The sequence below is a fragment of the Rhinoderma darwinii genome, chromosome 5 (assembly GCF_050947455.1).
Source record: "Rhinoderma darwinii isolate aRhiDar2 chromosome 5, aRhiDar2.hap1, whole genome shotgun sequence".
Taxonomy (NCBI): Eukaryota; Metazoa; Chordata; class Amphibia; order Anura; family Rhinodermatidae; genus Rhinoderma; species Rhinoderma darwinii.
This window is the reverse complement of record NC_134691.1, coordinates 84409589-84435238: the sequence shown is the minus strand read 5'-3', so window position 1 is coordinate 84435238 and position 25650 is coordinate 84409589. Positions and strand designations below refer to the sequence as shown.

Here is a 25650-nt window from a genome sequence, read left to right as displayed (position 1 = left end):
TTTTGCTGGTTCTTCCCCACCACCGTTATTTTGCACAGCTTTTAAAGAAAAAGTGCTAGGTGTGGAATTTTTATGCAGAATTGTTGAAGAAACATACATTAATAAAAATTGTATACATTAAATGGCCACTAACTTCTCAACAAACTTTGCATAAGTCAATAGTACACGCAAAGAAACTTTGTAATGTATCTTATAAAAAATACCTCTCCCTAAACGGTTCACTTTAAATTAACTTCTTTTTCCATCTCCTCAAGACAAGACAGACTATCAGTTCACTGAAGGATCAGGTTACAGCTGCCAATAGGAGTCTTTGGCGAGCGGAGGGTGGAGCAGGAGCAGAGAAGCAGAAACACCAGTAAGTGTTCTCTCTCACCCCAATGCTGTATTCAGAGCTACACTGCTGTATGATGTCCTCCATGTTGCTGCTGCTTCAATATACGGATATAGGGGAGCAGGATATTCTCTGCCTTGTTTGAAGTGTACGGTAAACATAGGCCATTTTCCACTAGCACAGGGAAAATTGAGAATTAGAGATTGAACCTCAGAGGGGAAAACTGCTAAAAGAAATGCCATATAATAGCCAAAACTAGTACACACATATGGCAGCTTATTCTGAAAAGTTACCGGAAAGGTTAGGTACGCTGTAATTTATATTAGCTTGTGCATGCGTCAGAGGTCAGCAGCAGAAAAAAATAAAATCTAAATACATTTTGTTGAATTAAACACTGAAAGTATTAATGCGTGTAATGCTTCTTGGAGGGTGTACTGAATTAAATACCTTGAATGGTGAAGGTTTTCCCAGCATTCGTGACACCATAAGTGAAGACCAGCCCATTCTGCCCGTTGGCAAAAGAGACCACCAAGTCTTTCATTGTGCCTTCAAAAAATTCTGCCTGCGTTTTATCTTCCCCAAATATCTGCAGATTACAGAGCATTTGTGCAAACAATGTGGAGTAAAATACACGTATCAGTAACCTGCCAAGTGCAACGTGGCTACCTACCATTGTGAAAGTAAACTTATGTACTGACTGTCCAATGCCTCGCTCACAATTTCTCATTGTAGAGGAGTCTTTAGGAGCACGCAGAGCCACAATCTCAGTGTTCTCAACAGTCACACAACCCTAAGAACAGATAAATACGACATGTTATAAAGCCCAAATTGCAGTTGCATTCCCCTCTGAGTTTAAAGGGGTTATCCAGGAATTGAAATTTTTTTCTTAATGCAAATTAAATAAAACAAAAAGTAATTCCTGCCTATCTTTGCCCCTGGTGATCGAGCGCGGTTGCTCCGGTGCCAGTCCCTGTTTACATAGATGTAGCATGTGACTGCTGCAGCCTGAAATAAGATTCCTTATTAGAGAGCCCCGTTGAGCCCTCTGATTGGCTGCATCGGTTACACGCTATGTGCATATAAACAAGCACCGGGACTGCCGCTGGAGCGACACAACTGAATCACTGGTGGAAAGTATTGCTTTTTTGTTTTATTTATTTCATTTGCAGCTCCTAAGGAAAAAAAAAATGTTTCACTTCTCACATAACCTTTAACTTTTATCTGGACAATTTATATAGTCTCTCCCCCACACTAGTCTTGTAATTAACTTACTATTTCCATAGTGCCATGTTTCTCCGCTCGAGTCACATGACCTCCGACGTCACTTTCTTCATCCTCTAGTAACATGCTGTATACCGATTACATGGGCTAGTAGCCGATTGGTCATAGTCCAGTACAGAGCAAGTCACTAGCGATATGTCCTTTAAAGGGGATGAATTTTCATAGTGGGAAACGCTCATAAGCAGTCCTAAATGTACTCTATGTACCACGCATGTGTGGTTGATGCTGCAGAGCTCGCCCTGCTAACTAATACAGATTTTTTAGGACATGCACGGATCTGCTAGTCAGACAGTAAAGCAGGAAGCAAAAATAAGCAAACACATCCAGCAAGACATGTCAGCAAACCGTGCAAAACAGGAACGTGAGTGACTAAATCACAGATCTTGTTACTGGAATATGGTCAACAAGTTGTGTAAAGGGGAAACTGATTTTTACGTTTTCATTTTGTAGGGCAAGGGGGGTGGGGGTCTCAAAAAAAAAATTAAGACACTACAGTCTTGGGGTTTTCCAACTGCAAGAATAAAATTGCTAGCCACTATTGCTGGGCTGCATACCAACAAGTCCTAGGAGTTTTAGGACAGACTAGCCATTTAGGCTCTGGTAAGGTAATAGGATTCATCAAGATCTGTTGGAAGAGTCTATAAAAATCCAAGATGCCAGTGTAAACAGCCTTACAAAAGATGAATCAAGTTATTTTGTAAACCAACCAACCTGGGATTCGTTGTTAGCAAGCTCTGCCTTTGAAAAAGGTCGCACTCTCAAGTACACTTTCAGTGGATGTGAAGCTGGAGTGCTCTGTGAAAAAGAGGAAGGAAAAAAATAAAGCCGAACATATTTAGTACAGTCTATACATCATTAAAATAGAAGGCAATAATTGAGATCTTTGGCATTCCAATGAGAGAAATATATCTGGATCAATAACTTCTCTATGGTCCCATTGACATGGACAGAGAACATGTTTACTAAGGGGCCGTTGACCTATATCCATGGACCCCGTCAGTTTCCCTGCAGCGTGTTGAAGAAAAGCCGAAGAAAAACAGAAAGCTATGGGATCCGTTCAACGGAACATAAAAGTTATGGCGCCGTACCCGTGCAGGTGCCGTATCCAAAAAGAGTTAGGATGCATTCACATACATCAGCTTTTTGTCTCCCAGTGATTACAACTGATGCAAAACTGTATCAATTGCCATCAGGCTTTTTCACAATTTTGTTACTACAAAACCATCAGTTGTCATTGGTTGTCATCAATTTTTACCACAATGGCCCATACAAAAGTTAGTCCAGGGTCTGAAGATGTGCCAATTTTATCAGAGTGGTTCATAGTTTGTGATCGATTGGATACAGGTTATTTCACAAAACTTCTGACGTGATCCGGGCAGGTCAGGGCTCTCCTCTGTTCCAGTCTCGGCGCTACACTAAAGTCTGACACACATTGTAACGTCACGTGTCTTATTCAGTGCAGCGCCGAAAGGGAGAGCCCAGAAGACAGCTGCTGTCCACTCACCTCTTCGAAGCAGCCTTGTGAACCTGCAAAGACGCCAAACACTAGCCCCAACATCAGGGAGGAGCTCATTTTTTGGCACCTTTACAGCTACCCAATCCCACCCTGCATCTCCTACCCACCCCATACCCCGCCGGGATTGGTGTTTTTATTCAGATGACAGGGTCCGGGTGTCAGCCGTCTTGCATCCATTCAGTGTCCCCGTTCTGGACGGCCGACCATTAGCCAGTCATTGGCTGCTCGGTCATGTGCATGAATGACACGTCATCACTGCAGGACAAGTCAAAGACTGGCAGCAGCTTGGACAGACAAGTATTTACTTTTTTCATCCGTGTTTGCCATTTTGGATTACACCTTTGACTTCGATATACATTTTCAGCCTATCAGCATCGCATATCTATGCGTACGTCTATCATACAACCGTCCCATTTGAAATTTAAACCATCCACCTCGTCCGTTTTTGCATTCGTCAATACATCATTTTTCAACAGTTTGCCCTCACAATTACCCTACTAACTTGTCAGAAATCCTGCGCTCCTCCACATAGCCATCTACTGCACAGCCTGCTGTACCAGAATGACCTTCGTATCTGCTGTTTTGCATAGCATCATGTTACCATTATTACCGATCTTTTATAATAACCACATTACTTTCTCTTGAGTAGTCTTCCAAGTCAGAGGTAGCTCCCCTTACACTCTCCAGCAAAGTGGTCTATAGCGCTCACTACTTTGGTCTTTGTTCTGTACAGCATTTGTATCATTTAACATGCATCATCATCATCATCATCATAATGATCGTTAGGACAGACTACTCATGGGTTTTACTGCTCAGTCATATGCTTATTTATTGTGCTTCTGTCTACGGTTACACCTTTCACATTCAAATACACACACTGCTTTGTGTGTGATGGGCATTCTCCACCTCATATGGGAATATGATAATTAAGTCAAGGAGCACCTAAATTGGCACAATTTTCCCAATTTCTTGTGTACCTGTATGTTGTTTTACATGGTATTCTGGCCTGATGAAAATACCAGTACGGTATTGAAATGCATAGCCATCTTTACCAGTAAAGAAATACATTATCTGGACGTCTGGACTTTCCTTGTGAGCAGCATTCATAGCTCCTTAAGGCTATGTTCACACGGGGTATTTTGACGAGTTTTTTGACGCGGAAACCGCGTCGCAAAACTTGGCAAAAACGGCCCGAAAATGCCTCCCATTGATTTCAATGGGAGGCGTCGGCGTCTTTTTCCCGCGAGCAGTAAAACTGCCTCGTGGGAAAGAGAAGCGACATGCCCCATCTTCGGGCGCTTCCGCCTCCGACCTCCCATTGACTTCAATGGGAGGCAGAGAAAGCGTATTTCGCGCTGTTTTATGCCCGCAGCGCTCAATGGCCGCGGGCGAAAAACGGCGCGAAAAACGGCGTGCAGGGAGAGGAATATCTGCCTCAAGCTTCCAAACTGAATATTGAGGCAGATATTCCTCCTGCAAAATACTCCGTGTAAACATAGCCTTATAGTGGTTTTCTTCAACAAGTTTTTGGTTTTATCAATTTCCTACTCTTAGCAAATATTTTTTCACAAGTTCTTGATCATAGCTTTAAAGGGGTTGTCCCACAAAACACATGAGATGGTATACATGTGTGATCGCTTGGGGGGGGGTCTGCCAGCTGGGAGCCCTAGAGATAAAGGAGAATGGGGAACCGAAAGTCCCCCGAAGTGCTCCATGAAAAGCTTGGGACTTCCAGGGCCAGTGTCTGGCTTGTATGTCCGGTAACGCCATAAAAATGAATGGAGCGCCGGTCACAAGTGCAACTGGCGCTCCATTCATTTCTATGGAGCTGCCGGACACAAGCCAGACACAGCCCCCAAAGTCCCATGCTTCTCATAGAGCACTTCAAGGGACTTTCAGTTCCCCATTCTCCTTACCGCTGGGGGTCCAAGCGGTCAGACCACCAGCAATCACATATGTATCCCCTAGCCGGTGGATAGGGGATACATGTGTTTTGTGGAACAACCACCTTGAACGCTTGTAAAAAAAAAATATATATCATAGCATGCTGTGTTTTGAGAAAGACACCACTGACCCCCCAAATGGCGCAAACCAAAACACTGTATGTAGGATTTTATATTTTACTATAGATTTTAAAGGCACAGCGATTAGGCACAAAAAACCTGTGGAAAAACTGCAACGAAAAACTCATTAAAAAAAATGCTGTCGGAATCCAGCCAGTTTCCCATTGCATACTGAATCTACAATCAGTGGTGTAGCTAAAACGAGAGGAATGCAATTTTTTTTAATGGAGACAATCTTTTTTTATTGCTTCGAAGAACATGTAAAATGTAAATAGATATGATTTAAAAAAATAAACTGGGTTCAGCCTGATACTGTAGTGAAGTGTCACTCCCTTCCATCTCAATGCTTAAGCTAGGTCCTGCTGGTCTGAAACATTGCATACTTGGGTGAATAAATTCCCTTTATTTTAGGACGTGCTGCCATCTCTCTTTTTGGACTCCGTTCCATCTAACCTTTCTTGTTGCCACCCTGCAGACAGTAGAAGAGGTGACATAGGGGGTGGAGTAACACGACTGCATGATAAAACTACACAGGGTGTTGTTTGTAGTCTATAACCATGAAGACACATAGGTCTGCATAGTAGCTGTAGACACAAAACAGTAGGACTGGAAGGTGGTATTTTACAAAGGACTTACCAGTACTGAGGAATCGGCAGTAAGAGTGTCCCCCGCAGCACCGCAAGTTGTAGGATTAAGCAGAGAACTCTGTTCTCCAGAGAGCATGGCACTGTCATCCCTGGTGTCCGCCATGGCTGTATTAAGACCTGGTATGCTTTCTGCAGTAGTAGCTGTTAAAGAAATTCAACATTGAAATGAAAAGGATTGAAAGTGGCCAAGGGCTCCAAAAATGCTTGGGCAGCATCAACATGACATATAGCAAAACTGCGGCAGTACTGCTGCATAAACCATGATCTGACCGCAACACGTGAACTCAGCGTTAAAGTAAGCCGTATCTCTGTAAATTAAGTATTTCTGAATATTCAGAACAACAAGCACTGCAAGTCATAACTCGGGGACATTTATACCACACTCATTGAAATTGATGCAAACAATCAGGACAAGAGAGAGACTTGTGGTGTGGATGTATCAGGGTGTGTTCACATCAGCGTTAGGCTGGATTCACACGAGCATGTTACGTCCGTAATGTATTTCGGCCGCAAGTCCCGGACCGAACACACTGCAGGGAGCCGGACTCCTAGCATCATAGTTATGTACGACACTAGGAGTCCCTGCCTCTCCGTGGAACTACTGTCCCGTACTGAAAACATGATTACAGTACGGGACAGTTGTCCGGCAGCGAGGCAGGGACTCCTAGCGTCGTACATAACTATGATGAAACCCCTTGAAAAAGCTACACGCGAAACGCGTGTCAAGGCGCTACCTTATCCTCTGGATCACCCCACCACTGAAATATGGGTAAGCACACTATGGAGGTTCTGTCAGGTCTTACATACATTACATTGGTTATGCTTATTGGGTGTAAGCTCCTATTTGAGCCTTTCACTTTTCCTGACACATACCTATCCACATGGATACATCCCCGGATTGGGATAATATAGACGTGATTTCTCATGCTATGTATGGTTTGTACATATTTCAGACAAAGTGTATATTTACTTTGATCCAGTTATAAGACTGGTTTTAGATTCTCATGTTTTGATTAATAAAGATTTTCTATTTTCTCAAAAATTCTGATATTTATGGACTCCTTTTCTCTTGTTTATATATTATTGTTTGGTCCTCATCTCTAACAAATTAGTGGGTGGTTGAAACGTCTGCTTCCCACCCTGATATCTGTGTGTCCTGTGAGACTTTTTTGTCTAATTAGAACTATGATGCTAGGAGCCCGGCTCCCTGCAGTGTGTTCGGTCCGGGACTTGCGCCCGAAATACATTCTGTCCATTACAGACGTAACCAGCTCATGTGAACCCGGCCTTAGGGTTCCGTCTGGCCTGCTGGAGGAACACATCAACGAAAAGGCAAACAAACTTCGCTTCCGTTTGCATTACCATTGATTTCAATGGTACCGCTTCCGTTGCGATTGGTTTCCAAATGTTTCCGTTCAGTGTTTCCGTTTTTTTTTTGTGGAAACAATAGCGTAGTCGACAACGCTATTGATTCCACAAAAAAACAAAAACACGGAAAACTAACAGAACGGAGACAAACCAACCATTTGCAACAGAAGCATTACCATTGAAATCAAAAGGTAACGCTAACGGAAAGCTATGGTTTTCGTTCACCGGTACCTCTGGACGAAAGGTCTGACAGAACTTGCAAACGGAACCCAGACGCAGATGTGAACAGGCCCTTAACCTCACTGTGGATAGCCAAGAAATAATACAGCTGTATCCACCCCACCGCTGTCAGTCAACGGTTGGGGGGGGGTGCAAGTGGCTCCCTTCAAGTATACTGCAAAAAACTACAAGTCCGCTGTATTCTGCCTTTGGTGCTATTAACCACTGGGGACAATATTTTTTTTGTCCTGTTGGCCTAGGTCAGAGTTTTTTGGCACGGTTTTGTGACGCGGAAACCACAGCAAAAAAAAAAAAAAAAAAAAAACACGGCCAAAATCGCCTCCCACTGATTTCAATGGAAGGCGGAGGCGTTTTTTTTTTCAGGAGTTTCCATCTCTGACCTCCCATTAAAATCAATAGGAGGCAGAGAAGGCAGTTTACATAGCTTTTTTTTTGCCCGCGGCCCAAAAAAAAAATGCAGCAAAGAGAGCGCAGGCAGATGCCCATAAAATAGGTGACAGAATCTGATCTGTATTATAGATCCATGCAAAACAGATTGGCTATAGGGCCAGATGCATGATGCTTTAAAAACCGCAGTAAAAATAAATTGTGGAAAAGCGGCTTACAAAAACCAGACTAGGCTCTAGCCACATCGGCGTCTGGGGCTCCGTCAGGAGTCTGTATTTTTTGCCAGAAGAGAAAATGGCGCAGCATCTTGTCCAGCACAGACACCACGACAGAACCTATTGAAGTCAACGGGTTTCATCAACCAGCATTGGTTTCAGTCACACTAATCAGTCTGCCCCGGTTTTGGTTGTTCTGCTCCTGAGAGAACAGAACTAGGGAAAGACAGAACGCAAATGTAAACAGAGCCTTACTGCACAAAACGCTATGTGACGGTTTACTTCAGTCTGCCACATACATATTATCCAAGGAAATGGTAAAAAAAAAAAAAAAAAAAAAAAAGTGTGACTAGTTGCAATAAGCAGCTGTCCAGATTTTACGCATTAAAATGTACACATAAGGCCCATTTTTCATCGCATTTTTAGCACTAGGTGCAGCGTGCGTTTTAGCGCCAATTCAGACAAGCGCACTTCAGTCCATTGGACAGCACACAAACCCATTAGGCTCCAGCACACTGGTTGGAAATGCTATGGAATTTTCCACACAGAAATTCTGCATGGAAATTCCACAGAATCTACACAAGACAACTTGACTTGCTGCAGAATCCGGACCGCAGAGTTATTTCAGGATAAGAAAAATGCACGCACACCTATTTCTTAACCAGAAAACAAATAACGCTACATAAAAAAAAATTAAAAAAAATAATATATATATACATATATCTCTTACAACTTTACTGACAACAAGCCCGGCAACATAATAACACAACGTCATGCAGTTGCTCGGCTTTCTAACAACACATCGCAGGCAACATGCGACTAAAAACCCAGCAAATCACAACATACGATGTGGAGGCTGCAGCAGCGAGCCGCTTATCACACCCAGCCACACACCTCAGCGTCCACTAAGCGACTGCTCAACGAGTACGTCAGCCGTCAGCTTCATATTTCCCGCCATTCATGTGATCGCGGCAACGAACGATCCTATTGGATAAAGTTTCTGCTTATCAAAAGTCTGCAGTGGTGCCCGCCCGGCTCGGCTGGAGAACACGTCGAGTGAATGGATAATATCTGTTCAGCTACTTCCCACCTGCTTCGACTTGTGGCTGCTATTGGGAATATCAGTACAATGTATCTGCATCGTAAGTGCTCCCCCTGCTGGCAGCTCTGATCACCATCATAATATTGATAATAACCATAACAATCATAACAATAATACAAAAAAGCACCTTTATTAGGCTATGTTCACACAGAGTTTTTTGCAGGCGGAATTGCTGCCTCAAAATTCCGTTTGGAAGTTTGAGGCAGATTTTCCTCTCACTGCACGCCGATTTTCGCGGCTTTTTTTACGGCGTTTTTCGCCCGTGGCCATTGAGCGCCGCGGGCATAAAACTGCGCAAAATACGCTTTCTCTGCCTTCAATGGGAGGTCAGAAGCGTAAACGCCCGAAGATAGAGCATGTCGCTTCTTTTTCCCACTAAACGGTTTTACCGCTCGCGGGAAAAAGACGCCTCCGCCTCCCATTGAAATCAATGGGAGGCATTTTAAGGCCGTTTTCCGTTTTTCAGATTCCGCGTCAAAAAACTCTACGTGAACATAGCCTTAGGGTATGTTCACACGCCCTATTTACGGACGTAGTTCAGGCATTTTACGCCTTGAATTACAACCGAAAAAACGGCTCCAAACATCTGCCCATTGAATTCAATGGGTCTTACGATGTTCTGTGCAGACGGGCTTTTTTTTACGAGCCGCTGTCAAAAGACGGCGCGTAAAAAGACGCCCGCCTCAAAAAAGTGCATGTCACTTCTTGGGACGTAATTGGAGCCGTTTTTCATTGACTCCAATGAAAACCAGCTCCAATTACATCCGTAAAAGATGCCGCGAAAAACGCGTGCACTTGTCAAAACGTCTGAAATTCAGGAGCTGTTTTCGCCTGAAAACAGCTCTGTAATTTCTGACGTAATTGGCGTTGCCGTGTGAACATACCCTTAGGGTATGTGCACACGACCTCTTTTCAGACGTAATGAAGGCGTTTTACGCCTCAAATTACGCCTGAAAAAACGCCCCTTATACACCTACAAACATCTACCCATTGCTTTCAATGGGAATTACGATGTTCTGTTCCCACGAGCCTTTATTTTACGCTTCAGGGTATGTGCACACACACTAATTACGTCCGTAATTGACGGACGTATTTCGGCCGCAAGTCCCGGACCGAACACAGTGCAGGGAGCCGGGCTCCTAGCATCATAGTTATGTACGACGCTAGGAGTCCCTGCCTCTCTGCAGGACAACTGTCCCGTACTGTAATCATGTTTTCAGTACGGGACAGTAGTTCCACGGTGAGGCAGGGACTCCTAGCATCGTACATAAGTATGATGCTAGGAGCCCGGCTCCCTGCACTGTGTTCGGTCCGGTACTTGCGGCCGAAATACGTCCGTCAATTACGGACGTAATTAGTGTGTGTGCACATACCCTTACTGTAAAAAAACGGAGCGTAAAAAGACGCTCCATAAGGCTAAGTTCACACAGAGTTTTCTGACGAGTTTTTTGACGCGGAAACCGCACCGAAAAGCTCGTCAAAAACGGCCCAAAAATGCCTCCCGTCTATTTCAATGGGAGGCGTGGGCGGTTTTCTCCCGCGAGCAGTAAAACCGGCTCGCGGGAGAAAGAAGCGACATGCCCTATCTTCGGGCGTTTCCGCCTCTGACCTCCCATTGACTTCAATGGCAGGCAGAGAAAGCGTATTTCGCGGTGTTTTATGCCCACAGCGTCCAATGGCCGCGGGCAAAAAACTGCGCGAAAATCGCCGTGAAAATCGACGTGCAGGGAGAGGAAAATCTGCCTCAAACTTCCAAATGGAATTTTAAGGCAGAAATTCTGCCTGCAAAATACTCCGTGTGAACATAGCCTAAAACGAAGTAGCATGTCACTTCTTGAGGCGTTTTTTGGAGCTGATTTTCTATTGAACACTATGAAAAACGCCTCAAAAAACGCCTCAAAAAATGTCTGAAAAGAAGCCTCAAAAGAATCTCCAAATTTCATTCTCAGCTTCAAAAACGCCTGAAAATCAGAGGCTGTTTTCTCTGAAATCAGCTCCGTATTTTTCATACGTTTTTTGTTAAGCGTGTGAACATACCCTTAGGGTATGCGCACACGCTAGCTACCTTTTACATCTGAAAAGACAGACTGTTTTCAGGAGAAAACAGCTGCGTCGTTTCAGACATAAAAGCTCCACCTCGTATTATGCGAGGCGTCTTTGACGCCCCTAATCTTGAGCTGCTTTTCATTGACTTCAATGAAGAACGGCTCAAATTACGTTGCAAAGAAGTGCCATGCACTTCTTTGCCGAGGCAGTCATTTTACCCGTCGTCGGCACAGTACGTCGGCAAACCCATTCAATCGAATGGGCAGATGTTTGCCGACGTATTGGAGCCGTATTTTCAGACGTAAAACGAGGCATAATACGCCTCGTTTACGTCTGAAAATAGGTCGTGTGAACCCAGCCTTAGGTTATGTTCACACGTAGAGTCAAAAACGACTCAAAATACAGAGCTGTTTTCAAGGGAAAATAGCCCCTGATTTTCAGACGTTTTTTGAGCAACTCACGTTTTTCGCGGCGTTTTCTACGGCCGTTTTTGGAGCTGTTTTCATTGGAGTCTATGAGAAAACAGCTCCAAAAACGTCCCAAGAAGTGTTCTGCACTTCTTTTGACGAGGCTGTAATTTTACGAGCCGTCTTTTGACACGTAAAATGACAGGTCGTCGGCACAGTATGTCGTAAAGCCCATTGAAAGTAATGGGCAGATGTTTGCTGACGTATTGGAGCCGTTTTTTCAGACGTAATTCGAGGCGTAAAACGCCTCCATTAGGGTATGTTGACACGGCAGCCTCCGTTACTGCTGAAATTACAGAGCTGTTTTCAGGCGAAAACAGCTCCGGAATTTCAGACGTAATGGCATGTTGCAGGCTGCGTCCATTACGGACGCATTTTCGCTGCGTCCATTACGGACGTAATTGGAGCTGTTTTTCTATGGAGTCAATGGAAAACGGCTCCAATTACGTCTCAAGAAGTGACATGCACTTCTTTGACGCGGGCGTCTTTTTTACGAGCCGTCTTTTGACGCTTTGGAGCCGTATTTTCGGACGTAATTCGGAGCTAAAACGCCCGAATTACGTCCGTAAATAGGGTGTGTAAACCCAGCCTTACGTCTGAAAACAGGTCGTGTGAACCCAGCCTTATAATTACAGACATAGACCACTAATAAGGGTATGTTCCCATGGCAAATGAAAAATACGGAACTGTTTTCAAGGGAAAACAGCCTCTGATTTTCAGCCGTTTTTTAACCATCAAGCGTTTTTTGATGCATTTTTTTAAGACCATTTTTGGAGCTGTTTTTCTATTGAGACAATAACAAAACGGCTCCAAAAACGGCTCAAGAAGTGACATGCACTTCTTTTTTACGGGGCGTTTTTTACGCGCCATTTTTACAAATGGCTGCGTAAAATACCGCCCCGTGGGAATGAAACGCAGTTTTTACGATTAAAATCAATGGGCAGATGTTTGGAGGCGTTTAGCCTCCATCATTTTAGCTGTTTTTCATGGCGCTTATGGCCCAAAAAACGGCTGAAAATAGACCGTGTGAACATACCCTGATAAAGATTAGCACTGGAAAAGGAGGTGACATGTGCAACAGTATTTTTGGGTCTTTCTTTAAATGAGATAAACTGGCACAATTCCTAAGCTCACTCCGTCACAGTGTATGGGGGTGCTGTGGATGTCGGTATGAGAGCCCAGACACTTTTTGAGGGCATAGGGTGAGGTTCTCACCACACTTGGGATCAACCTTCGCCGTATGTCAGGAAATGCATATACATCTAATGTGTCCATAATCTATCATTAGCTTTGCCACTAACGTAGTCGACTACGCTATTGATTCCGTCGGAAAACCGGAAACCAGCTGGAATGGTGACCAACGGAAAGCATGAGCGATGTTTCCGTCACCATTGAGATCAATGGTGACTGAAACGGAAGCTGTGCTGTCAGTTTCACTTTCCGTTGCGGGGTTCACCCGACGGAACCCTCCGACGGAAGCCCGGAACGGAAATGAACGGTGATGTGAACAGGCCCTTAAATACAAATTGTCCAGAAAAAAACTAATTAGAATATTATTCATATAGTCTGAGCTCTTATATAACTAATACCTCTTCTTGGAGACCCTCAGCATAAGATAATTTTTTGCCCTAACATTAAGGCTCCATTTTACTGACGGATGAAATTGGGGACCCATTGATTTCTATAGGCCATGGACACCTTTCCATATAGATATGGATGCGGGTTCAGGCCATAGAAATGATTCGCAAAATATACAGCATGTCTTATTATCGTCCACAATTGCAGCATGGACTCGCCAATAGAAGTCTATGGATGCTTCCGCAATTGCGGATGGCTATGGAAGTGCATCCGTGGGCAGTAAAAACCCTTAGGCTGGGTTCACACGACCATGTTACGTCCGTAATGTACGGAACGTATTTCGGCCGGAAGACCCGGACCAAACACACTGCAGGGGGCCGGGCTCCTAGCATCATAGTGATGTACGACGCTAGGAGTCCCTGCCTCGCTGCAGGACAACTGTCCCGTACTGTAATCATGATTACAGTACGGGACAGTAGTTCCACGCAGAGGCAGGGACTCCTAGCGTCGTACATCACTATGATGCTAGGAGCCCGGCCCCCTGCAGTGTGTTCGGTCCGGGTCTTCCAGCCGAAATACGTTCCGTACATTACGGACGTAACATGGTCGTGTGAACCCAGCCTTAGGCTGGGTTCACACGACCTATTTTCAGACGTAAACGAGGCGTATTATGCCTCGTTTTACGTCTGAAAATAGGGCTACAATACGTCGGCAAACATCTGCCCATTCATTTGAATGGGTTTGCCGACGTACTGTGCCGACGACCTGTAATTTACGCGTCGTCGTTTGACAGCTGTCAAACGACGACGCGTAAAATGACTGCCTCGGCAAAGAAGTGCAGGACACTTCTTTGCAACGTAATTTGAGCCGTTCTTCATTAAAGTCAATGAAGAGCAGCTCAAGATTTACGAGCGTTAAAGACGCCTCGCATAATGCGAGGAGGAGCTTTTACGTCTGAAACGAGACATCTGTTTTCTCCTGAAAACAGTCTGTCTTTTCAGACGTAAGGCTGGGTTCACACGACCTATTTTTAGGCGTAAACGAGGCGTATTATGCCTCGATTTACGCCTGAAAATACAGCTCCAATACGTCGGCAAACATCTGCCCATTCATTTGAATGGGTTTGCCGACGTACTGTGCCGACGACCTGTAATTTACGCGTCGTCGTTTGACAGCTGTCAAAAGACGACGCGTAAAATTACAGCCTCGTCAAAAGAAGTGCAGGACACTTCTTGGGACGTTTTTGGAGCTGTTTTGTCATAGACTCTATTGAAAACAGCTCCGAAAACGGCCGAAAAAACGGTGCGAAAACGCCGCGAAAAACGTGTTGCTCAAAAAACGTCTGAAAATAAGGTGCTGTTTTCCCTTGAAAACAGCTCCGTATTTTCAGACGTTTTTGGCTCAGCTTGTGAACATACCCTTAAAGCCTCTCATCGTGTGCACATACCCTTATGGTCGTGTGCATGAGGCTTTAATCCTTACTAGAAGCCACACCAATCTTCTGAGGCCTCTTTCAAACAGGCCATAATACAGCCGCATTTTAACATTCATATTATACCTGCATGAACTATGGTGACCTAAAATTACATAAACCACAGGAGGTTCGGGCCTTGCGACGAATACAGACACTAAAGTCCTAATAAAGTCTTAACTAGTAAGGCCTCATACACACGACAGTGCATTTGCATCCGCAATTTATCCACATTTTTGCAGACCCATTTATCCCTATGGCCCGATCCGCATGACCATGGTTTTTACGTATCTGTTTTACGGTCCAGATTTGCGGGTTCGCACTACTGGTGAAATAATGGTCTTGTTGTGAATCCTGATGAGACACGGATGCACAACAAAGGTTTTTTGCAGTCCAATGGATCCATGGTTTTGCAGCCCGCAAAACAACGACTGTTGAGTGCATGAGGCCTTAGGGTATGTTCACATGCACTAATTACGGACGTAATTCGGGCGTTTTTGCCCTGAATTACGTCCGAAAATAGCGCCTCGATAGCGTTGACAAACATCTGCCCATTGAAAGCAATGGGCAGACGTTTGTCTGTTCACACGAGGCGTATATTTACACGCCGCTGTCAAATGACGGCGCGTAAATAGACGCCCGCGTCAAAGAAGTGACCTGTCACTTCTTTGGCCGTAATTGGAGCCGTTATTCATTGACTCCAATGAATAGCAGCGCCAATTACGTCCGTAATTGACGCGGCGTTCAAGCGCCTGCACATGCCGTTACGGCTGAAATTACGGGGATGTTTTCAGGCGGAAACATCCCCGTAATTTCAGCCGTTACGGACGCCCTCGTGTGAACATACCCTAAGGGTATGTGCACACGCTAGCTGCCTTTTACGTCTGAAATTACAGACTGTTTTCAGGAGAAAACAGCTCCGTCGTTTCAGACGTAATTGCTCCTCCTCGCATTATGCGAGGCGTCTTTGACAGCCGTACATTAGAGCTGTTTTTCATTGAATTCAATGAAAAACGGCTCAAATTACATCCAAAGAAGTGCCCTGCACTTCTTTGCCGAGGCAGTCATTTTACGCGTCATCGTTTGACAGCTGTCACACGACGACGCGTAAATGACAGGTCGTCGGCACAGTACGTCGGCAAACCCATTCAAATGAATGGGCAGATGTTTGCCGACGTATTGGAGCCGTATTTTCAGGCGTAAATCGAGGCATAATACGCCTCGTTTACGAATGAAAATAGGTCGTGTGAACCCAGCCTAAACGTTCAGCCTCTGTGTACTTATATTACAATAGAAATCCCCAACAACCTGCAATACATCTATAATCTACAGCTGGGGTGGGAAACGTCCGGCCCGACCTCACTTAAACCGCCACGCCATTCGGCTCCGTCCGACCTACTCACTCTCATTTAGGAGCAGAAGGGCGGATGTATCAAAGTATGGCAGCAGTCTTAGTGAGGTCGGTGCGTGACAGCCCAAGAATGGAGCAGCCCGGTCACCTGATCTGAGCCAGTGACCAGACTAGGCCCACGCTAGGTGACCAGACTGGCCCACGCCTGGGCCGCACAGTCCAGTGACCTGGTCCACTACCGTCACAGCACTCCCCGACCCCACTCTGACCATCACTGCAGCTGTGTCATTCCCTCGTTGGCTCCGTCCACCCGCCCTACTCACACCAAGGGAGGTCAGGTGACCTAAAAGTTTTTTTTTCATCAAGGGCATTTATGGTATATCCACAGGCTGTCATAAACGTCAGACAGATGCAAGTCCCAGATCTATCTCTAGAACGGGGCCCCCTAAACCCCATCCCACCTGTGTTGCGGCTTACTGGTGTGAATTCTGACAATGAAGAAGAAACCAGCACAGCTCGCTGAGCTATGTTGTTTCTGTAAGTCCCATAAAACGGAGTAGTAGTTACGGAAACAGCGTAGCTGCCATTCACTACTATGGGAGTTACAGAAACAGCGCAGCTCTGCGAGCCACGCTGTTTACTTCATGGTCGGAAATCAGCCAGAACACAGCGGTAGAACATGGTTTAGGGGGCCCCATTCTAGAGATATGTGTGGATCCCAGAGGTGAGCCCCGCATCTATCTGACATATCCAGTGGCTATGTCATAAATGTCCCTGATGGGAAAACCCCTTTAAGTCAGAACTTACTGCTGCGAGCATTTATTTTCAAAACTCACCAGAGACGACTGCACTCCAAACTGACCAATGCAGAAGCAAAACCATCAATACCGGCTAACATCCCTCGGTTCCCCAAAGAGAAGCCGTTCCAGACATCACATTAGGGACGAGTTAATTAAAACTTTGACTATCTATTTTATGGTAATTTTGAAGTTGATTTTTTTTTTCTGGCCCGCAAATGTTATAAATATCCAAATGGCCTGTGGCAGAAAGAAGGTTCCCCACCCCGGATCTACCGCATGGTTACATTATACAATAATTTAGTAGAGTTATCACATGAGGAGCCCTGTATGTTTCTAAAATATTGCACATGTAGGCAGCTTTTACAATCCCACCCAACAGAATGTACATCATGGTCATGGATTTTCAAAAAAAAATTTCAATTTTACCACAGCCTACAATGGCAAATACAATGTTTCACATTTTGGCGCATTTGAAGTGACTAATTTCAGAACGGTTTGCCCCACACTAGCCACTAAAGTGTCTATTCACATGTTGCAGTTGAGGTACGGTTAAAAGGAAGGTGTTTTTTTTTATATGTTATTGCTTTTATTATGTCATTAGAATACATTTTATTTATTTGTGTTTTTGTGTTGTACTTTTTTCTTTCTTTTACTTCTCTATGGGGGCTGCCATTTTTTATTTCATCTCTGTATGTGTTGATTAACGACACATACAGAGATGGAATTTGTCACATACATCCCCATAGAGAATGCGAACGGGAACCGTTCCATTCACTATAGTGTACGCCGTCTGTGTGGGAACGGCGCATGCACCACTCCCACACAGTCCAATAGGAAGGTCTTCGGCAGAGCGACATCCGGCGCCATTTTCATGTGGACCGGAAGCCGCGGCCAGACAGTAAGATGACTACTTCCGGTCGCGGCTTTCATCCATGTTCAGAAGCAAGGACAGGGAGCCGTGCATGTGACGTGCATGTGACGTGTATGATTACCACTGTATCTAATCCTCCTACACTGAATTCGCTCAAAAAATGGTGACACAGTGTAGGGGGTTTCAACATTCAACCCCCTCCTTTCTTCTGGCACTAACCAGGATAAAGGAGGGGGGATTGTTTGAGCACACTAGAGCGAGTGTGTCTTCTTCAATTTTGCAGCATAACGCAATGAGGTTGCTTTACCACATGCCAATGCTGCAATTTTGGGAATTTCTCCCTCTAGTGACTAGCACATGGTAAGGTTATAAATTAGAATCTAATTTATATTTCTTGACTTGTGAAAAATTAAAAAAATTAGAACAATGTGTAATCATTTATATACTAACAGTTTAACAAAAAAAAAAATTCTAGCAACACATTCCCTTTAAAGAGGCTGTCACCACATAAGTGCCCTATCGCCTATATAAGGAGTTTGGCACTGTAATGTAGGTGACAGTAATGCTTTTTATTTAAAAAAACAATTTTATACCACTTTGAGCGATTTTTAGCTTTATGCTAATGAGTTTCTTAATGCCCAAGTGGGCGTGTTTTACTTTAGACCAAGTGGGAGTCGTACAGAAGAGTGTATGACGCTGACCAATCAGCGTCATGCACTGCTCCACATTCATTTACACTGCACTAGCGATATAGTTATATCTCTATGTGCAGCCACATACACAAAAACTAACATTACTGCAGTGTCCTGATAATGAATATACATCACTACCAGCCTGGACGTGATGTTTATTCAGAATCCTGACATGTCTGTAGCGTCTGAGATTTACAGCAAGGCAATCGTATTCTCGCGAGATTACGATGTAACCTGTCATGTCAAACGAGATTACACTTGCCTTGCTGGAATCTCACAGAAAAGATTCAGAAGTGTCAGGATTCTGAATAAACATCACATCCAGGCTGGTAGTGATGTGTATTCATTATCAGGACACTACAGTAATGTTAGTGTATGTGGCTGCACATATAGATATAACTATCGCTAGTGCAGAGTAAATGAATAGAGAAGTGCATGACGCCGATTGGTCACTGATTGGTCAGCGTCATACACTCCTCTGTACAACGCCCACTTGGTCTAAAGTAAAACACACCCACTCGGGCATTAAGAAACTCATTAGCATAAAGCTAAAAATCACTCAAAGTGGTTTAAAATAGGTTTTTTTTAAATAAAAAGCACTGCTGTCACCTACATTATAGCACCGATCTCCTTATATAGGAGATTGTCACCACATTATATGTGCACTGTCTCTTAAGGGGGTTTTACACAGGACAATTATCGGGCAGACTAGCGTTACTAGAGTGCTCATTCCCGATAATTGCCCTGTGTTGCCGACATGATACTGTATGTAGTCGAGTGATCAGAGTAATGACCGCTGGTCCCCATCCATAGCTCCGTATGACAGGAGTAAATGAGCGCCGATCAAGAATGTCTCGCTGATTGGCGCACTCTGCACCGGCCGGTGTAAAAGGGCCTTCTGAACCGCTTCAAAAGACCAATCACGTGCATTTTCACTGCAATTTGATGCGACTCTTAACTGCACCGAAACCACGTGTGAATAAACGCAAAAAGGTCTGGAAAACAGCATAGCTTAATATGCATAAAACAAATACTAAGCCAACCAAAAGTTGGTATAAGTGAAGACTCAAGCAAGATGAGTCAGTGTGCACGGTGATAAATTTGGCGTATCTTTAAACTGCTTAGTCTAAGTTTCAGATGTCAAACTCTTAGTAAAGCTGCATCATGTAAACCCAGGAGTCAATTACCACTGTTCCCAGTCTAACTTCCCCATCACACTAGTGCCAATTTCATAAGGTATAATGTTGCGTAATATGTTGGTGCTATATAAATAATTATTATTATACCATCCTAGCCCTTCACCTAGTGGTCAAAAGCATATTTGTAGTTTGCAGTCCATTGCAGAGTGAAATCCAAGGCAAATCCTGAAGTGATTCTCCGCTTTTAACTTTGCGCGGAAATGCAGTGAACCTCCCTGAGGCCATTGTTTTTCTTGTTGTGACAAATTCCCAGCATGTCCGACTACCCAACGCACAGTGCTTCAGATGTCAACACACTTGGACTACCAAAGCAATATGCATAAAGTAGCGCTTATACCACCAAAAGTATGTTGGACTATACTATTCCACCCTGCAGAGTCCAGAAAGAAAAACACTTTACCAATAGCTTTTCTCAATGTAGTGGTTAAACCGTTGCCATTAATGACCTTTGCATGATGAATGCCATCTTTCAGCCCGTTTACCACATACTGGCCTGTGTAGAAGTCAAACAGCCTTAGGTGTATGGGTGGGCTTCTGTGGTCCTGAAAATAGTCAATAATTTGGTTCTTACTCACCGCACAATTTACTGCTCTGGTAGCAGGAATACATTTGAATCCAGCATCCCATGTGAATTATGGATCAAATTCTAAAGCAGTTAGTTTGTCTTATGAAAGTAATTTGCCTCACTGGATAGTCACTGGTGGAAACATACTGGTCACATGTGGAGAAGACGGGCAGATGTCTGAATATTTGTACCACGGATTCAAGTCATACTGACTAATCACACCAAGCCAGTAAGGGGCAGTGTAGTAATCACACCAAGCCAGTAAGGGGCAGTGTAGTACTCACATGCAGCTTCATTTTAAAAATTGCCTATAAAAAACACTTGTTTTAAAGTGCAAATAGTTCAGAAGTCTGAAGGGAACCCTGACTTAACAGAGCTTTATGAAAGTTGTTTTTTTAAGGCCTTATTCACACTAATATATCAGTTTTGAGTGCGTAAAAGACGCAGCGTTTTTCTTGCGTTGCAGTTCCGTGTGACATCAGTGTACATAGTCTGCGTTTTTTTACATGTGTATTTTAAGTCAGCAAAATAAACAGAAGGTGGTTTTTTTCATCATTTCTTTAGCAACTGTTGCATGAAAAACACATGGCATACGGATGTGAGTCCATGATTTTCACACACCCATGGACTTCAACAGGTGCGTGATGAACAAAAAACACAAGTATAGGACATGTGAGTTTCACACAGCGGACACTGCGTGAAAAACACTGAATGGCCCCATCGAATTGCATAGGTCCGTGTGAAGTCCGTTGTTATAACACGTATGTGAAATACACTTGTGTGATTAAGGCCTAAGGGTAAGAACAGGACGTGTCACTATATTAGCGCTGGCACTACAGGTCCATGCAAGTACTGTATTTCCCTTCTATTTTACATCCATTGGAAGATGGATCTTGAAGCTATTGTCATAAATAACTACAACAGTAAAATAATTCACTAGGAGTTGCTTGTTAACCAAAATTATCTTTACCCCTTTAAATCGGAACAGAATCCAGACTTTTTTCAAGATCTTTTATTTAGGAAATGTGGCATTTATGCATCAGCAATGGTGACTTCCACTTCTACACCAGGCTCAATACTGATGGAAGTGATCTGCTTCACGATCTCAGAGGGACTGTGGAGGTCAATTAGGCGCTTGTGGATACGCATCTGGAATCGATCCCATGTCTTGGATCCCTCACCACAGGGTGTTTTTCTTGTAGTGATACGCAGGGTCTGAAAATACAAGTCAGGCGTTAGACCAAACCATTTAATAGCACTCCGTTTCAAAGTTAGAAACTAAATGAACCCAAGACTAAATTTAGAGTCTCTCCCTGCCAAATTTTAATTGTGGGAAAAATTTGAATTTTGTGCAGTCTGCAGCATACACTGGAGAAAGTGAGACGGCTAGTCCGCTGATAAATGACAATATACACACCACCGGTAGAGAGGAGTGAGGTGCAAATAGTTTCTACCCCAGTCTCAATATATTAAAAAAAAAACTAAAAAACCTACACAAACAAGCAAGGTAATACAAGACATGCAATTCTGCTTTTGCTTATAGCCACTTTATAATCAATTGTTCTATTATTAAACAAAGGGGTTTCATGCACATGCCACTGGAAACATACAGCATCTCACACTTTACAAACTGAAGGACCTATGAGCACCTCTGATTTATACATTTCCTCACATTAGAAAATATGGCACGCTGCAATACATTACATATTATGGACAGAGTTTTACCCTAAAGGTATCACTTCTAGGGGAGAACACAAAGACACTAAACTACAAAGCAGGTTCATACTGCAGACTTATGTACCTGAGGCCTGAGTCACACGGACTAAGCGGTTGCATGCATTACAGGCACCATAACTCCCAGATCGCCACATTACTGCATAGAAGTGTCCAACATTGTAGCACAGAAGGTCTAAGAACACATTGATATAGGTCACCAGTATATCCAGCTGCATGCTAGAGAGAGGGCAATCCTCAGTGCTGGGCACCATGGACTGAAGCTTTATTCCAAGATTGGTAGGGGCAGAAGTGTGACTGGGCATCATGAATAAGTAGATCTAGCACAGTTAAGTTAAAATCCCATACACATCAATGAGTAAAAATGTAACAGATTATAATAGAAGTCAGAGTTGTGCAATTTTCAGGGACTCTTTACATTCTACCCACCACACACAATTAACCTGGCTGCATGTATATTACAGCAAAAATATGCTAGTTTGTAGGTTCACAACCCCCTTACCTTGGTGGGCATACGCACAGGTCCCTTAACCTTCAGGTTCTTCTCCTTGGCTCCACGGATCAGGTCAGCGCAGACTAAAAATAAGTTTATATTGCATTAGTAATTTTATTGTCAGCATTAAAGCCACTAAAATGTGCAAACCAGGTCAGCTCAGAATAGCGTATCAATCAATCACTATGAATCATTGAGATATATGTTATCCTCATTGCCAACCCAAGTACAGTTACTGAGGCAAATAGATGTAACACATGTTTCATCATCATTAGGGCAGCACGGTGGCTCAGTGGTTAGCACTATTGCCTTGCAGCGCTGGGGTCCAGAGTTCCAACCAAGGACAACATCTGTATGGAGTTTGTATGTTCTCCCCTTGTTTGTGTGGGTTTCCTCTGGGTACTCCGGTTTCCTCCCACACCCCAAAAACATACCAATAGGGAATTTAGATTGTGAGCCCCAATGGGGACAGTAAAAAAAGAGGACCTCTGTTCAGTTCAGCACTGCGTAAATATGTTGGCGCTATATAAGTAACTTTAATTAAGTATCTGAATTTATTACTTATTTCAAAGTCCTAAAATTGACAAAAGCCCAGATCAGGCACATTTATCTCGCATCAAACACAAGTTTACAAGTTTATCAATTCCTTAGAGTTTCACTAATAAAGCTCCATTACCATTAATTTAGGAAAATAAATAAACCTTTGTAAACCTAGCGCATTAGACACCCGGCAGAACGCTTTGATATGCTGCGGCATTCTATAACTACATCTCCAGCCTATAATTGCTGCAAATACCAATGTGCCATCATTGCATTTACACTGTACATTAAAGAAACTTGCCAATAACCAAGTTCAGCGCAGCATCAAGCGACCTACCTTTCTCCAGGGATTTCACATTGCGACTTGTGAGTGTAATTCTTATACGATGAATGGCCACTTCCTGTTCAACAGGCGCTTTGCCTGAATCCTTAAACGCCTGAAAATAGATAAATGTATAAATACCAAAGGAAATCAGAAATTTGCATCAACGGAACGCTCAATTCTCCCAAAAATCCACAGAATTGCAGCCCCATTCATTCCTATGGAGCCATGCACACAATCCTGGTCCATGGGCCAGACCGCAGAAACGGGCATGTCTTATTACGGCCGTGTTCTGCGGTCCAGGCTCAGCAAATAACGGTTGCGGCCATGAGCACAGCCCGCGATTTGCGGGCAGCTTGCGGGTGACTACCCCCGGCCGACCCGAAAATCATGGCCGTGCACATGGCTACGGTCGTTTAGGATAGCAAGAAAAGGGCAAGCCAAGTAAGATTACTGCAGGATCAGTCCATACAATGCAGTTTAATCAGAAAAAGAAATTTGCAAAGGAGCTTTATACACTAAATTTATAATTAGTATAGAAAAATGGATCACTTAGATTAACCTCCCCCCTCTCCCAACATTGTCAAACTGGCAGAGGGGCTTCATAAACAATTCAGCTGGAACATAATATTTGTGTAATACATCCAGGGATAAATGTGCCCTAATGTTTCCATTCTAATATAATAAACCCCTGAGTTTACTATAAAGAGACTTGCAGACAGAAGTAAATACTGGGGCTTTTTAAACATCTGGACCCCACTAGTTACTGTAATACCCTATAGTGATCACAGCTTGGTACAGTAGAACATTGGAGGGGGCTCTGGTGCCACTGATGGGTGAATTCACAGTGAGCACCCCACTTCCTAACGGATTGTAAAAGCCCTGACTTCAGTTATTACACAGCTTTTGACATCAGCTACAACCATTATAATGAAAAATATTAGTGAACACTACTCAGGTTGTAACTTTGGAAAGGCGCAGTAGTAAGTCACCGTGCCCATTGTCGCAGCTTCGGTGCAGTTTCTAAACAACTGCAACCCAACAATGACCATGGAGAACACGTGTGAATCAGCCAGAATGCTAAAAGCCCGGATATGATCGCCTACAGAAAAACCAACTGACAGAAAATATACAGGGAGGCTAAGAGACTAGAGCACCGGTCTTCCCAGCCGGTTTGGGAAAAGATACTAGGAAGGCAATAGAACAAGGCTTATACAAAGGAATTATAGTGTACACAACACTGAGATAAGCCAGGCCTATAGCTAGGCCACTTGACTTTCGCTTTATTAAATGAAAGCAGGCCAGAACTGACGGATAAGCTATTCAAAGTGAATGTAAATTATCTACTAATTCTCTAAACTACATCCATGAAATCCCCCAGATATAAGAGAAGTCTGAACAATTGCATGTGTAGCTGTACTGTCCCAACATGGACTCCCTCATACCTAAAACAGAGGCCGCAAACCAGGGGGCACGTTGTGCAGCGCAGGCCATGTGCCCAAACCAGGCCTGGCACCACGCAGAGCCGCGCACTCACCATGTCTGATCACCTTCCTGACCGACTTATTCGTGTATCCTGAAGCGCGAACAGCGGTGAGCCAGGAGCAGGTGTTCAGAAGTACGTACACCAAGGTGGCTGTACTCAAAGAGGCTGAACCCGCCCGCTTCCGCACTATATATATACTGCCCAGACTTCCGGCCTATAGGATGTACGTCATTACTGCGGAGACAGTGTGTTACCGGCCGCCATGTTTAGTCAGGGCACACCTCCCTTACTGTCTGACGTAGAGCTGAGGAGCGGGCTGTTGTGCAAACATTTACATGATGAGAATGCTTCCCGTTTCTCCAGAATTGTTATGAGCTCTTGTGATCAGTAGGGGTTTTCCTACTATTATGTTCTTATATTTCACTCTTGCCTACTGAATAAAAAAAATAAAAAAAATAAATAAATAAAAACTCCGCCCATACGTGATGACCCCGCCCACAATTTTTGGACAGTCCCCCTGCATAATACACATTCCTTGCCAATTTTTGGGGCATCTGAAAAGCGACATATAAAATGGCCAGCACAGTGCGCTGCTCAACATTTTTTAATGTGTGCCCGGACATGCCCCTAACCTGCAGCATTTGACTCACAAATAGTGCATATGACTCCCTGCATCACACCCCAAAAGTAATATAGATCCCAGACCAGACCCCCTAAACTAATACAGACCTCCTAAACAAAAACAGACCCCAGACCACTGAAACTAATACAGACCCGAGAACCCCTAAATCAATACACACCCCTGACAAGACCTCCTAAACAAACCAATGCAGATTTGTAGATGCCTACCTCTCCTCGTTCCTGCAGCTTTTAATCCTCTTGACT

At 43.9% G+C, this 25650-nt stretch overlaps 2 protein-coding genes and 1 non-coding gene across 5 annotated transcripts in view; all 3 read right to left on the bottom strand.

Annotated features, from left to right (window-relative positions):
* The window catches only part of LOC142651470 (kinesin-like protein KIF20A), a 75378-nt gene extending 66245 nt beyond the window's left edge, over positions 1-9133 (bottom strand). Inside the window, exons 1-5 of one of the 3 annotated variants that reach the window (XM_075826227.1) lie at positions 8943-9133; positions 5828-5979; positions 2324-2407; positions 1002-1121; positions 779-917 (exon numbers count right to left, since the gene is read on the bottom strand). In XM_075826227.1, coding sequence (XP_075682342.1) covers positions 779-917; positions 1002-1121; positions 2324-2407; positions 5828-5941 — 457 coding nt within the window. In that variant the 5' untranslated portion in view covers positions 5942-5979; positions 8943-9133. Of the gene's footprint in view, positions 1-778; positions 918-1001; positions 1122-2323; positions 2408-5827; positions 5980-8894 lie in introns of all 3 variants that reach the window. The other 2 variants (XM_075826226.1, XM_075826225.1) reach the window with 2 other exon arrangements.
* Positions 9134-21137: 12004 nt separating this feature from the next.
* On the bottom strand, positions 21138-24931 carry RPS20 (ribosomal protein S20). The gene is made up of 4 exons (XM_075826224.1): positions 24817-24931; positions 23295-23394; positions 22427-22500; positions 21138-21405 (listed from the first exon to the last, which is right to left on the bottom strand). The coding sequence occupies exons 1-4, from the start codon at positions 24817-24819 to the stop codon at positions 21223-21225; spliced, it is 360 nt and encodes a 119-aa protein (XP_075682339.1). The 5' UTR covers positions 24820-24931; the 3' UTR covers positions 21138-21222.
* On the bottom strand, positions 22570-22637 carry LOC142654780 (small nucleolar RNA U54). The gene has a single exon (XR_012849119.1). It is a non-coding gene; the product is annotated as a small nucleolar RNA U54 (small nucleolar RNA).
* Positions 24932-25650: the final 719 nt, after the last annotated feature.

Coding starts and splice junctions, on each gene's coding strand:
- RPS20 (XM_075826224.1), bottom strand. Junction 22,501..23,294: donor TGTGAAATCCCTGGAGAAAG/GTAGGTCGCTTG, acceptor ACTTATTTTTAG/TCTGCGCTGACCTGATCCGT. Junction 21,406..22,426: donor CTGTGCGTATGCCCACCAAG/GTAAGGGGGTTG, acceptor TTGTATTTTCAG/ACCCTGCGTATCACTACAAG.